The sequence below is a fragment of the Juglans regia genome, chromosome 6 (genome assembly GCF_001411555.2).
Source record: "Juglans regia cultivar Chandler chromosome 6, Walnut 2.0, whole genome shotgun sequence".
NCBI classification, from domain to species: domain Eukaryota; kingdom Viridiplantae; phylum Streptophyta; class Magnoliopsida; order Fagales; family Juglandaceae; genus Juglans; species Juglans regia.
This window is the reverse complement of record NC_049906.1, coordinates 14,382,811-14,398,035: the sequence shown is the minus strand read 5'-3', so window position 1 is coordinate 14,398,035 and position 15,225 is coordinate 14,382,811. Positions and strand designations below refer to the sequence as shown.

General features: G+C 36.0%; 2 protein-coding genes across 2 annotated transcripts; both read left to right on the top strand.

Annotated features, from left to right (window-relative positions):
* The first annotated feature begins 3,971 nt into the window (after positions 1 to 3,971).
* LOC109009132 (proteasome subunit alpha type-1-A-like) lies at positions 3,972 to 8,236 on the top strand. The gene is made up of 2 exons (XM_018989504.2): positions 3,972 to 4,489; positions 7,397 to 8,236. The coding sequence occupies exons 1-2, from the start codon at positions 4,139 to 4,141 to the stop codon at positions 7,883 to 7,885; spliced, it is 840 nt and encodes a 279-aa protein (XP_018845049.1). The 5' UTR covers positions 3,972 to 4,138; the 3' UTR covers positions 7,886 to 8,236.
* A 2,739-nt stretch (positions 8,237 to 10,975) lies between these two features.
* On the top strand, positions 10,976 to 14,601 carry LOC108979271. Its single transcript, XM_035690671.1, has 4 exons — positions 10,976 to 11,799; positions 11,844 to 12,230; positions 12,369 to 12,862; positions 13,067 to 14,601. Exons 1-4 carry the CDS (start codon positions 10,976 to 10,978, stop codon positions 14,599 to 14,601), a joined length of 3,240 nt encoding a protein of 1,079 aa, XP_035546564.1.
* The last annotated feature ends 624 nt before the right edge of the window (positions 14,602 to 15,225 follow it).

The following is a 15,225-nucleotide window of genomic DNA, read 5'->3' as shown; positions in this document are numbered from 1 at the left end:
CCATGCATACAATTTAATCAAATTTCAAATAACCATACAAAGGTTTATGTATCTTACTTCAAAACAAACTTGCTTCCAGAAGGATTGACTTGTTATGGTGGTTTACACCCACGAAAGATGCGTAAGAGAATGCCATATCTATTCGTCAAATATGTCGTATTGAATGTTATAACATCAGCAAAATATTTGTATGCTCCGCTACTTTGTGCATTTGCACAAAAAACATTCCTCAATCTCGAATCATCATCCAAATCTGTTAGGGCAAAAACTCCATCATTCTTTTATTGCAGTTTGCAAAAACTCATAGAGTGCTTTAGCACCACATTCAAGTTGTAGGTGTCGTGACTTATCAATATAATTACGAAAATATTTTATTTATTTATTTATTTAAAAAAGGCAAGTTCTCGAAACCACTCACTCAACTACAAGAGTGTTAAAACTCTTAGGGTCTATTTGGCAACACAATTATTCTCAAATATTCTCAAATATTTCTTTCTCAAACATCACTCAAACGTAAAATATTTTTCAATTTCAAATTTTTAACTTTTGTAATTAATCATTACCTAATTATTATAATTTTTCCAAACTTAAAAAAAAAAAAAACACAAAAAGCAATATTGTCTTGTCAAATTTTAAAATAAAATTTATATTAAAAAATTATACTCACACAATTTTTTAATTTTATAATATTTGTATTCAACTTTTTCTCTCTTATTTTTCAAAACTCAATAAAGCATTTTAACTCAAATAATTTTACTACTATTTACAAATATATTGCAATATTATAAGTATTTAAATGAACCCTTATTCATTCATATGCAACCTTTGTCATTCGTATCTAATACCCTCTTTACATCCTTGTTCATTATTTATTTATTTCATTGAAAAAACCTTGATTTTCTGGACCTAGTCCATGACTGTGTGTAGGGGTGAAAATTTGTGTTTATAGACCGTGTTCATATTGTGTCAAGTCATGAACATTCGATTATATGGGTCAATCCGAATACTACCCGTTAAGGTTAACAGGTCAAATCTTCAAACCCCAAAATGACCCCTTGACCCATTTAAATAACGGGTTGTGTAGTGTCACCTGTTTTGAACTATTTAATAATTAATTAAAAATAGGTCAACATGACACACGAGTCATTCAGACAGTTTCATGTAAATGGGTCAAACTAATATGCATAACCCATTTGACCTAATTGACATTATTTTACATAAAAGTTAAAATTTATATTTATTAGTAGCCACAATATCTAAAAAAATAATAATAAGATTAACTACTAACAAAAAATATCAATATTTTTTAGATTTTTACCTATAATAAAATTAATATTATTAATCCAACAATAGCATATTTGAGTATACGTCGATAATTACAATCCCAAAAATAAGATATAGGCATATTGAAAAACACCGATATTACAACCCAACAATAAAACTTTGCGGATTGATTTCAAGTTAAGTGAGATGACTTGTTTATTAATCGTGTCTCCACGAATCAACCATTTTGACTTGAACCCAATTATATTAAATTAAAATCTGCTAAGTTTGTGTCGTGCTCATGTTGAGTTCACGGATCATGTCACATATTATCACCCCTAATTTTGTGTGTTCTCTACCGTTGTCACACGCAACATCCCATCAATCAAAATCACATTAATCTTTGTCTGACATACCATCTTTCTTGCCAGACGTGACTTAAAAACATTTGACTCCAATTTCATGCCTTGCTGCCACAAGCACAACCCAACGTGACATATCTCACACTCCCTCATCCTCTTTCTTTTTACTCATCTGTGTCATTATCTTGAAACTGTATTGTTTCCCATATTGCTTATAATAAAAAAAATAGTTCTTCCTCAAACGTAAACATGTCCAACTTGGGCTCCTCAATGTTACTCCCCTTTATTATGTACTATATCACGTGTCTCGGTATTTCCATCATCATCTTTTATTTTGGCATTATTAACCAAAGAATAAGTAGACAAAGTTTCAGCTTCCCTTAAATCTAGTGTAGCTTAATTTCTTAAGCTTGTAGGGTTGAGCCCAGCCGAAGAACTAATTGACGAGTGAAATGGGTATGTCGTATTCTGTTGCAGTTTACAAAACTAAAACATGTTTAAATCAATATAAGCATAGTTCATTTAAAAATAAAGCACATTTGAAAACCAATTCATCACCTGACTATTCTATAAATATGGATTGACATTTTGACAAGGAACAAAATGTGGTAACCACGCATGTGGCCTGGTCCATTGCAGCCATGCATATAGTGACCAATCCAATCCGGCTAAAGTGGTTTTGATATCTCCTAATATATAAATAGTAATGATAATGAACTGAATATTAAATACTAAAAGCAAATATAAATTATACACAAGAAAACTTATATTGAAATAATATTACAATATTTGGACTAATGGATTTGTGTTAGGAGGTGTTGTAAGAGATATGTGTTTTTTCCCTTTCCTCATTTAGACAAGCTTAGTGACTATGCACCAATAAGAATAATAATAATAACTTGGTTCTTCTTTTAAGTAATGTATGTTGTCACATATACGAACTCTACAAATAAAAGGATGCTCATTATTTGCATCATCCTCATTGATCGTTGACTGAATAACTCGTTTGCAAAGGGATTCAAACATATCTCTACAATTATTCCAACTGTTTCTCAATATTTTTAATTTCCTGTATTTACCTCTCCAAAACATGATGCATTTTTTAGAGGTATGTAAATTGAGTTTTTGGGACCTATATATGCGTTTACACAGATATTGATAAACACCCAAAAGTATTGCCAATTGATTACCAAAACATATTAAATAAACAATTAAAAAGATTTTATTTTTAAATAAAAATCATATGCCATATTAAATCCTTCTATTGTGTCCTTCATTATCCAATGTTATCATAATAAAACCGGTGATAACACCCTCTACAAAACAAAACTTATTTTTAGGTATTTTTATTTTAATTTAGTTGATTTTTAATTTTTTATAATTTGATTTCTTTTAATATTTTATTTGATTTGCTCTTTTTTTTTTTTTTTTCTTATGCAAATGTAACATGTTGACTATGCATTTTCAAATTATATTAAAATGTTGATTTTGTATAACATAAAGTATAAACACACCCTTCTTTGATTGGTTATGATGAGGCAAGTATGTATTACTTCTTTGTTTTCCATCATTGAACTAATACAGTTTGGTGGTAGGATCATTTTGGTACATAAACCTACCCCTAAGAGTTATTAGAAATTGTTTAATCCTATTGATGAATTTGAAAAAAGTTTAAACTCCATAGACCCATATAATAATTGTTTTAAAAATATATGATGAATTAACCTAATTAATAAAGTAATAAAATTCAACAATCAAATCATGAAATTGAGCTCACAAAGAAAAATGGTAATTGTGTAGAAATTTGAGACTCTTTTATGTTCTTAATCTCAAAGATTTTGATATAGAAAAATGCTACAGTTGTAGAGATTTTATAAAAGTAAATTTATAAATTAATATAGTTTTATACTATATGTTAAATTCACTTCATAATAAAAATAAATTTACAATTTAATATATTTCATGAAGAAAAATTATTCTTATCAGACACTATTCACTATCTCACACCCTATAAAAAATATTCCTATACCCTATGAAAAACAAATTATAAATATATAGTGTAAAAGTGAATTGTGATTAATATATAGCTTTCATCTTTTATGACACTAAGATTTGTTTGGATATAAAGAGATGAGATATCATATCATCTCATTTTAGCTAATAATTTTTTTATTATTTATAAATTATCTCATCTCATATTACTGCCAAACTGGTTTATATCAATTTATAATTTGTTTTTGTGAATCTGTTTTATTACAATTGAAGCGTTTCTAATTGAGATAATCATTTCTATTGATTTCAGCAAAAGTTCACAAAAACCAAAATAATATTTACCAAATATAAAAAGTAAAGCACATCCTTCCACTGGTACCTCTGCCTTCTCTTCACTGCCTTGAGCAAGAAGAAAAGAAAACCCCAATAAAACTCAACAAAACCGAATCATTTTCACAGGGAATAGGAAAAAAAACCTCTAAGCACAGAGAGATAGAGAGAGAAACGACGACGTAGAAAGGATGTTTCGGAATCAATACGATACGGACGTGACGACATGGAGTCCGGCGGGGAGGCTTTTCCAGGTGGAGTACGCGATGGAGGCGGTGAAGCAAGGGTCGGCGGCCATTGGGCTCCGATCCAAGACCCATGTTGTCCTGGCCTGCGTTAACAAGGCCAACTCCGAGCTATCCTCCCACCAGAAGAAGATCTTCAAGGTCGACGATCACATCGGCGTCGCCATTGCCGGACTCACCGCCGACGGCCGTGTCCTCTCCCGCTACATGCGATCAGAGTGCATTAACCATAGTTTCACCTACGAGTCGCCGCTCCCGGTGGGTAGACTCGTAGTTCAGCTTGCCGATAAGGCCCAGGTGCGTTACAAACACACTAAAACCTGCAGTTGTTAATTGTTTTTCAAGGTGTGTTTTTTGCGCGTGATGGATGGGAAATGTTACCTATTTTGTATCAGGTGAGTTCAGGATGTTGGGAATTTCTTTAGTCTATATTATTTGCTTTTGTTGTTTTGGCTCTAGAAACCTTAAATGTAAGCTCCGTTTTGCGTGACTTTGGGCTGTTCTTGGGTCTAATATAATGGAGAATCTTACTTTCGAAACGCAAAGAAACCTGTATAGTTTAGGAGTAATTGAATTACTGAAGTTAGGGTTCTGGTTTTTGAGTTAGGAGCGGATTGCTTTTCCACCCATATGGGAAGTTAATGATCACTTTTAGTTGGTTAACTGCATCTGAGGTTTGGTGAAGATTAATACTTTGTCTATACTGTCAAATCATGCATTCAGGCACGGGATTTACAAATCCGAATTTGTACTTTGATATGTTACAGAAACCATGTGGCCGTCTACGTTTGAGTACTCATATTCTATTCTAATTAGAGATATCGGGGGTAATGTTTGGTGGGTACTGTTTTAGCCATTTTCAACCAACTTTCAGAACTTCTTTTAATCAAATACTCGGTAAGAACTCTCATAAAAATGAGTATTTTTTTCCTTAAAATTTAGTAATTCTGAATATTTGAACATGGCAAAACAGATGGGTTTGATTTGGCTTTGAAATTCTTAGAGGCAAAGCCAGATGTATTTAGATTGCATGGCTAGTTTCACATTACTGCTCAGTTTGGCTGAAGTTGATGCAGCTCTTTCCACCACCAAACTTACCTCATCAATCGTAGGAAACCATAAACCAAATCACGCCGATGACTGTGCCAAAGATTTCAGGTTGAATCTAGACCATAATTAATTGCTAGGACTCCAGTGACCCAAACAGAACCTTAGTTCGAAACTCCATCCCAATTGAACGGGGATTACTGGGTTGGGGACGATTAGCTTTCCAATGGGTTCAGGTGTAGTTTAATCTCTTTAAGAAATCACCTGAATTGGCCACTGCGCCAAAGATTTCAGGTTGAATCCTGCAACAAAATTAATTGCAACGACCTCAGGGGCTCAAACAAAACATTAGTTCCAAACTCCATACCCATTGAACGCCGCATTATTGGGTGGGGGATGATTTGGATGCCATTGGATTTGGGTGTAGTTTAATCTCTTCAATGACATTACCTGAATTGGTCAGTGGGCCTCTGCTGTTTTGGGCTCGTTGTAAACAACTTGTGGTCAGACTCAATCACGAGTTATTCAGTCGGTTCTGTTGTTTTAGGAAAATGGACCTTCAAGACTTCTACAAAACCAACGGTATTGGCTTTCGCTAAAACAGGAACCTCGTCCAGCCACTAGAATATGACAGACCAGACAACATTGGTCAGTGTGTTCGTGTGCGTTGGCAGTATGAAATCGCGTAGGCTGTCTAGATCTGGTTTAATATTTTCTGTAATGAATCAGTTAAAGCATTAGTCACATCTACGTTTTAATACCGAAAAGATTAGTCAATTTGAATTTTTCCTAAAATCACTTGTAAAGTCTTCAGTTCACCTAGTATGTAGCCAATTGAGATCCAAAGTGAGACTCCATCCATGGCTACCTTTGTTACTTATCCAATCTACGTGAGTTATTCCTTTTCCAAATTTGGGATTGGGGTGTTACAAAGTCCCCCTCTTAAATTCTTAATAGTCAATGCCATGTCATATAGTGCTCGAGTATCTCATGATTGGCTTTACTAGATGGCTCTAATAACATATGTAATGACCTAAGGGAAGCCCAAGTCACATCATCAAATTTACAGTCAGAACCCCTTAATATCATTATAGATGGAAAGAATGTATCTCTCTTAGGCAATGCGGGATATTATTCACCACCCTTCTATACTCACTCAACCCAGGGTATTACATTTGTGATTCTGGAATAATCATGTACTTAGTTTCAACATTTTTGATTTGTTGACAATCGTGTTTCATTAGGGCCAGCCCATTTATTAAGATCAATTTAGCTGGAAACCATATAAATTAGAATTTTATTGAGGTATGTTATGGAAATTTGAAAACATGTGGGAATTCCAAGTACACCTAGGAATTTTTGTTTCTGCTTTCTGAAGAACAAATAATGTTACAATCAGCTCTAGTTATGCATACTAGGGATTGTAGTGATCATAACAGAGGCATACTATTGTTTTTGCAATGTAATTTGGTTCTATTTGTGAAGAATCAAAATGAAACTGACTTGCAAAAAGTTGTTTGTCCTGAGGTACATAAGATGCAGAACACGACTGTATTATACTTTGGATTTGGGTATTACATCAGCTAGTCGTGATCTTGATAGCTATAATAAAATAACTATATCTCTAACATTGAGTAATGAATTGAGGAGGGTTGACTATTCAATTAGAGTTATTTACCTAAGTTAAGGTGTCAAAATTTGCTGAGAAATGAATTCAGCTTTGCTCCTCTATTTTTATCTCTTTCCTGAGTTCTGTAGTGAGTAGTCTTGAGCTAATTACTTCAACTTCGGCTTCTATTAATGTCATGGAGTCCAAATAGCTGGTGTTGTAAATAGCCATGTCTTGTCTTAATTTTTAATTTTGGCTGGAAGTTTGGTACTATTGCTGCAAATACTATATATGCCTTTGCTGTTGGTATCTTCGGTTGATTTCTATCATGTGGTATGCCATAATTGTAATCTAATGGTCTATGAATGGGTGCGGAGTATGGATTATTCAACATCTATATGAGTGGATGGCTGTGTAATGGCATGGAAAAAAAAAAAGAGAGAAATTTATGTTCCATGCTTGCTGCATGAGAAGCTATTCCTCTCTCTCTTTTTTCTTTTGGGGTAAGAGAAGCTATTTTGCATCTGTAACTAGATTTTGGGTGGCAGGTTTGCACACAACGCTCATGGAAACGGCCCTTTGGTGTTGGTCTGCTGGTAGGTGGATTAGATGAATCTGGAGCTCACCTTTATTACAACTGCCCAAGCGGTAACTACTTTGAGTACCAGGCTTTTGCCATTGGGTCCCGTTCACAAGCTGCAAAGACCTACTTGGAACGCAGGTTTGAGAACTTCACAGACTCTTCGCGGGAAGATCTCATCAGAGATGCACTTATTGCAACAAGGGAAACTTTGCAGGGAGAAAAGCTCAGGAGCTCCATATGCACAATTTCTGTACTGGGAGTTGGAGAGCCATTCCATATATTGGATCAGGAAACTGTACAGCAATTGATTGATACGTTTGAGCTTGTGGCAGAGGAAGAGGGTCCGAATGCGGAACCTGATGCTGATGCTGGTGAGGGTGTTGCACCAGAACAAGGCGACGTTCCCGACCAGAGTGCTGCAGCTGATCAAGGTGCGGCTCCAATGGATTTGTGAGGATGCAAGATGCAAGAACCAGCCATCGTCTACTTTGTCTTCAGCCGAGGTTTTCTGGCAATTTGTATGCAGAAACAACTTAAAAATTTGGATGGCACCATGGAAAACCTTCTTTTGTTTTTTCTCAGGCCTGCAAATTTATCTTTGCCGCATAATCAGTTCAAACACTTAAATGGTAGCCCCTGGTGAACTTAGATTTACATTTTTCGTTTATACTTCTAGACGCATGAACTTATTGGTGATATTCAACTGGTTATGTTTCCCAACCGTTGTGTATTGGTGTGGTAGTGCTAACCTTTCTAAGGGTGCTGTTTACGAGCAAGAGGCTTTATCCCCCTCTCTTCCTTCTCATTTCCTCTCTCTCTCTCTCTCTCTCTCTCTCTCTCTCTCTATATATATATATATATATATATATATATATATACTGGTATGTTAACTCTAGATCTGAACTCTTGGGTGCAAATAACTTTTAGAGACCGCGTCTATCTATAAGAAAAGCTGATGATTTATTTTATCCATGTGATGGAAACTTATTATTCCATGGGTTTTTAATTAGGTGAAGGACTTGTTGCGTATGGATGGTCTCTAAAATTTATTGTCATAAAAAATAATATATTTTTTAATCTTGCTTTATATTTGATGTTTGTGTTTAAATGATAAAAAGTAACTTTAAATATACAGAGTCGCATGCTTGATTAAGGATAACGAAAGTAGAATGAACACATTTCTCTACATTTCCTCTTCTAACATGCCCTTAGGCCCTTTATTGTGTGCTTTTGATGCTCACAAGATCATACTAACATTTTTATGAGTGAGCATCCATGCAATTTAGAGTTTACGCTCTCCAACCTAAACTTGAGGTTGTAGTAACATCAAATTTTATCGAAAAGAATAAATAAAATTCCTAGTGTTATGCTGCATCCATAAGGTAATAACATTAATAATATTAAAAAGAAAAAAAAATCCGTAAAAATTTATTTAGGCTAGTTGCATTATCGAGTGTTTAGTTTCAACGAATATAATGTTTAGGATGAATGCAATTAACCTAGTGGTACTAGAGGTGGTCGGCCATCGTCCCCGAAAGTAGTTGGTGATGATGGTCGACCACCACGACTAATTATTATTATTATTATTATTATTATTATTATTTATTTTTTGAATTTCATTATATTCTAGAGATCAATTGATCATAATTATAAGGTGTATGTTACTTGGAGAAACTAGTCTTAAAGAAAGCTATGAGCATTGGCCATTGGTCATTTTCACAATCACATGAAAATAGAAAAAAGAAATACTAATTTATTATTTAGTTCTATGATACAAGTTATATTTATTTGAAACTTCAGCTGAATGTTGTTTTAGCCAATTTGTACAGAATGCAGGTGAAATTTGATTCATACTCTTTAGACTTTTGCGGGATCTCTTTATCTAAAAAATGTCTCATTTGAATTCAAAAAGTATTTCATCTATCTCATCATTACAATTTTCTCAAATTTCTACACAAAATATAATAAACAATTCAATTTTTTCAAATCTTAAAATAATAATAATATTAAAAAAATAATATTCTAATAATATTTTTTTAACTTTCATCTTTCATCTTTCATCTAAAACAATCTCATCTCATCTATAAATCCAAAAACAATCTTATCTTATCTATGAATCCAAACCAGCCCTCGTGATTGCAGATCATGCTGGTTTATGACTAGTATTTTGAACAAATGACTTCGCAACCAAAACTATTCTGGGTTTATCCACAATGAAATCATATAACAAACTTGTTGCCAAACTGGACTTTATGCTTATATATTTAATTTGATTTAAGCACTTTTCTTTAATTCCACCATTTCTTGACTCTTGGATATGCGAGATGGGAAGATAAGTTGAACCGAGATGGTTCCTTCATGAGTTTACCTCTATTGCAGTTTCATCTTGTAATGGCTGAAAGTTAGTTAGGCAGTTAGTTAATAAAGAGATAGCAGTCGAGATTGTTAAGGGGTTTAAACGGGGAGTTTCATCTTTAATGAAACGGTGAGTTTTGTTTAGTGTAAGGTGTATAACGGTTTTAACAGAAATGGGTTAAGGCGGTGAGTTTGTTACATTTCAATACGGGGCGTTTTGATCACTCGAGTGTTATAAATACTGAGTGCATTGTAATTACAGAAAATGATCAGAATCAGTAAGGCAATTGTTTTGGAGGTTGGAGGTTCCTCGAATACCTCTTCCGAGAATCAACAAGGGATTCTTGGGTTTTTCTCAATACTGTTCATGTTATCCTCTCTGAAGTGTTGTTCTTACATTCGGTTGTCTAAGTTCTGGGTAAATTCACTAGTTTACCCATAACAATTGGTATCAGTAGTACTCGATCTTGTGATGGCAGAAGGCACGCGTGGAGCTCTGAAGAATCAGCAAGATGGATCCCAGAAGCAGCAAGAAATGGTGCACAGACAGTTGGAGAACCATCAACAATGCATTACTGCAATGTCAACAAGGTTAGAACAAGTTTCTGATATGCTACGATCTTTGGTTGAGTCTTCTAGTGTTAATACAAGTGAACCTAGAGGTCATGAAGATAGGGCAATCCAGAGAAGCTTTCGCTTGGATTTTCCACGATTTAGTGGATGTGATCCTGTTGGATGGGTTTTTAAAGCTAATCAATACTTTGATTTTTATCAAACACCATTTCATCAAAAATTAATGGTGGCCTCATATCATATGGAGGGTGAGGCGTTAGTTTGGTACCAAACTGCTTTTAACTCAGGTCAATTCAATTCTTGGGAGTCATTGGTTATGGCAATGCAAGTAAGATTTGGGCCATCTGCATATGATGACCCAATGGAGGCATTAACCAAGTTAAAACAGACCACATCTGTTGCTGTGTATAAATCACAGTTTGAAGCCTTGACAAATAGGTTGATAGGCTTGTCTAAGAAGCATTTGCTTAGTTGTTTTGTGAGTGGCCTGAAAGATGAAATCAGGTTACCTGTGAAGATGTTCAATCCAGTGAATCTGGGAGCTGCTTTTGGATTGGCAAAAATCCAAGAAGAGTACTTGTCAGCTGTTAAAAAACCATGAAGAGGTGTTTCAACAATGAGTGAATCTATGGTGGAAGGCAACAGATTCCAGAAGCCTCTTGTAGCAGTTAAGAGAATTTTTTCTTCACAAATGGATGAGAAAAGGAAGAAAGGGTTATGTTACCATTGTGATGAAAAATGGAACCCCATGCACATATGTAAGGCTCCCAAAGTGTATCTGTTACATGTTGAGGATACTGCTGGTAGTACCTTAGAAATACAGGAGGAGGGAGATGAGACTCTAGTGACCAATGAACAATTGGTGACAGAAGAAGAAGAAGGGCTGGAGGTGTCCATTAATGCAATATCTGGCTGCTCTAACAATAATGCCATGAAGTTGTTGGGCAGGATTGGAAGTTATGTGGTTGAAATTTTAGTGGACTCGGGGAGTACACATAATTTTTTGGATCCATTGGTGGTACAAGCAGCAAAACTTAAAGTACATGATGATTTGAAGTTACAAGTGAGAGTAGCTAATGGTGACAAGTTGGTAAGCAGTGGCAGCTGTGAAGAAGTCATCAAGGTTCAAGACTCAAAGTTTAGAATTCCATTTCATGTGTTAGCCTTGGGTGGTTGTGACATAGTCTTGGGGGTTCAATGGCTAAAGACCTTGGGGTTAATTTGTTGGGATTTTAATTCCATGTCTATGAGTTTTACAGTGGGGCAATCCAAGATCACCTTACATGGGTTGAAGTCTGATGGCATGAAGCTTCAAAATGGAGAGGGCAATTTAAAGTCTTCGTTGGTGAGACAGCAGGGTTGGTTTTTGCAACTGAGAACTGAGGACTCAATAGAGAAACCTGGAAGTCAGGTGCAAGAGGTAGAAGAACTATTACAAGGGTTGAGCATGTCTTTGATGAACCTGTGGGTTTACCTCCCATCAGATCTTTCGATCATCATATTCCTCTTAGAGAGGGAACTGGTCCTGTTTCAATCAGGCCTTATAGATACCCTCATTATCAGAAAACTGAGATTGAGAATATTGTTCATGATTTGTTGAAATCTGGGATGGTGAGGCCAAGTCAGAGCCCCTTTTCTTCACCAGTGCTTCTTGTTAAAAAGTCTGATGGTTCATGGAGGATGTGTGTGGACTATCGAGCATTAAATCAAGTAACCATCAAGGATAAGTTCCCCATTCCTGTGATTGATGAGTTACTTGATGAATTATATGGAGCAACAATATTTTCCAAGCTGGACTTGAGATCTGGATATCACCAGATTCGAGTTAAAGATGTGGATATTGAGAAAACAGCCTTTAGAACTCATGAGAGGCACTATGAGTTCTTAGTAATGCCTTTTGGGCTTACTAATGCTCCTGCTACATTTCAAAGTTTGATGAATGATGTGTTTAAACCTTTTTTGAGAAGGTTTGTCTTGGTTTTTTTTTATGACATATTGGTTTACAGCAGGAACTTGGTGGACCATATTGCACATTTGAGATCAGTGCTAGAAGTTTTAAAGCAACATACACTCTATGCAAAGAGGTCAAAATGCAAGTTTGCAATGCATGAAGTTGATTACCTCGGCCATATCATTTCTGGTTGTGGTGTTAAAGCTGATCCTTTCAAGATTATGTCCATGATTGACTGGCCTATTCCAAAATCCTTGAAAGCCTTGAAAGGATTTCTCGGACTTACTGGTTATTACAGGAAATTCATCAAGGATTATGGATCCATTGCTGCCCCATTAACAGTGTTGTTGAAGAAAAATGCTTTCCATTGGACTGAGGAGGCATCTCAGGCCTTCCAACACTTGAAGAAAGCTATTACTAGTCCACCAGTACTCAGATTGCCTGATTTTTCTAAAAGCTTCACTATTGAGTGTGATGCTTCAGGCTTTGGGTTAGGAGCTGTTCTCATGCAAGACAATCAACCTATTGCCTTTTATAGCAAGGCATTAAAAGGTAAAGCATTACTTTTATCCACCTATGAGAAGGAGTTACTAGCTCTTGTTTCTGCTGTAGCTAAATGGAGGCCCTATCTTTTGGGGGCTGTGTTTAAAGCAAAGACTGATCAGCAAGATCTTAAGTACTTACTAGAGCGAAGGGTTGGCACAGAAACTCAGCAGAAATGGCTTCTGAAGTTGATTGGCTAAGATTTTACTATAGATTACAAGAGAGGGAAAGAAAACAAGGTAGCTGATGCTCTTTCCAGGAAGTCTGAAGAACAATCGGCAACCTTAGCACTTATCACTTTTCCTACCTCTCTTTGGGTGGAAGAATTAAAACAAAGTTATCAACTTTGCCCCATAATCCAAGACATCTATGAGAAGTTGCAACAAGGATCAGAGGGTCCTAAGCACTTCACATTACAACAAGGCTTGTTATTAAGGAAAGGGAAATTTGTGGTGGTTTCAGATTCACCATTCAAGGCTAAAGTATTGCATCACATTCACAATAGTCCACAAGCTGGCCACGTGGGCTACCATAAAGCACTACATAGGGCCAAATTGGATTTCTACTGGAAGGGAATGCGCAAGGATATTAAAACTCTGGTTCGAGAATGTGAAGTATGTCAAACATGCAAACATGAAAATGTGCATCCAGCTGGCCTTTTGCAACCTCTACCTGTTCCTTCCTCACCATGGGCAGATATTTCTATGGATTTCATTGAGGGTCTTCCTCTTTCTGGTGGCTACAATGTGATTTTTACTTTGGTGGACAGATTCACCAAGTTTGGACATTTTTTTCCCTTGGCACATCCCTATTCAGCAAGTAAAGTAGCCCAGGTTTTCTTCCCTGGTGTCTTTAAACTGCATGGGCTACCTCAATCAATTGTATCAGATCGTGATGCTATTTTCACTAGTAATTTTTGGAATGAGCTTTTCAAATTGCAAGGCACTTCTCTCAATTTCAGTTCTGCCTATCATCCTCAATCGGATGGGCAAACTGAGGCCTTGAATAAAACTCTTGAAGGGTATTTGAGATGTTATACTAGTGACAAACCAAAGGAGTGGAGTTTGTGGATTCCTTTGGCTGAATGGTGTTACAACACCACTTGTCACTCTTCCATTAAAGTCTGCCCTTTTGAAGCCCTTTATGGATACTTACCTCCTAAATTGGTTTCTTATGTAGCTGGTACCTCAGTCAATCCTGCAGTAGACCAGCAACTTAAAACCAGAGAACAACTTTGGTTAATGCTAAGGGAGAATTTGCTGAAGTCACAGAACAGGATGAAGGAGTTTGCAGATAGAAAAAGAACTGAGAGGGAATTTCAAGTGGGTGATTGGGTCTTCCTTAGATTGCAGCCATACAGACAAAAAACTGTCTCCCTATGCCACAATCTGAAATTATCTCCAAGGTTTTTTAGACCTTTTCAGGTTTTGGGAAGAGTTGGGACAGTTGCCTACAGACTCGATTTGCCTCTTTCTACAAAGATACATCCTGTTGTACATGTGTCATGCTTGAAGAAAAAGTTGGGTCAGAATGTGATTCCACTTCCTACACTACCTCCTTTGGATTCTCAAGGACAAGTGCAACCTGAACCTGAAGTGATCTTACAAAGAAGGGTGAAGAAAATCAGAAACCATGCTGTCACAGAAGTCTTGGTGAAATGGTTAGGAGCTCCTATTGAAGATAGTACCTGGGAGCTTCTGTGGACATTGCGGGATCGTTATCCCCACCTTGTGGGCAAGGTCCTCTAGTGGGGAGGATTAAGTCCTTGTGGTCAAGGACTTTGTTAAGGGGAAGGGAATGTAATGGCTGAAAGTTAGTTAGGTAGTTAGTTAATAAAGAGAGAGCAGTCGAGATTATTAAGGGGTTTAAACGGGGAGTTTCATCTTTAATGAAACGGTGAGTTTTGTTTAGTGTAAGGTGAATAACGGTTTTAACAGAAATGGGTTAAGGCGGTGAGTTTGTTACATTTCAATACGGGGGCGTTTTGATCACTCGAGTGTTATAAATACTGAGTGCATTGTAATTAAAGAAAATGATCAGAATCAATAAGGCAATTGTTTTGGAGGTTGGAGGTTCCGAGAATACCTCTTCCGAGAATCAACAAGGGATTCTTGGGTTTTTCTCAATACTGTTCATGTTATCCTCTCTGAAGTGTTGTTCTTACATTCGGTTGTCTAAGTTCTGGGTAAATTCACTAGTTTACCCATAACACATCTACATGACTTTTGACTTGTACCGGGATTGGGGGAAAGCAGTTCATTTAAGATTTCTGCAGCTGAACTTAATGTTTTTTAGCAAAATGCTCAGGAGTGAAAATCCCAAGTTAATGATAATTTTGGGATCTAATAGAACCTCATCTACAGTGAATCTTT

Bases quoted from the DNA above. Each gene is read 5' to 3' on its own strand.
- LOC109009132 (XM_018989504.2), top strand. From the start codon at position 4,139: ATGTTTCGGAATCAATACGATACGGACGTGACGACATGGAGTCCGGCG. The intron at 4,490-7,396 runs GTGCGTTACAAA...TTTGGGTGGCAG, and splicing joins AGCTTGCCGATAAGGCCCAG to GTTTGCACACAACGCTCATG.
- LOC108979271 (XM_035690671.1), top strand. From the start codon at position 10,976: ATGAGTGAATCTATGGTGGAAGGCAACAGATTCCAGAAGCCTCTTGTA. The intron at 11,800-11,843 runs GTTGAGCATGTC...ACCTCCCATCAG, and splicing joins GTAGAAGAACTATTACAAGG to ATCTTTCGATCATCATATTC. The intron at 12,231-12,368 runs GCACTATGAGTT...GGTTTACAGCAG, and splicing joins GCCTTTAGAACTCATGAGAG to GAACTTGGTGGACCATATTG.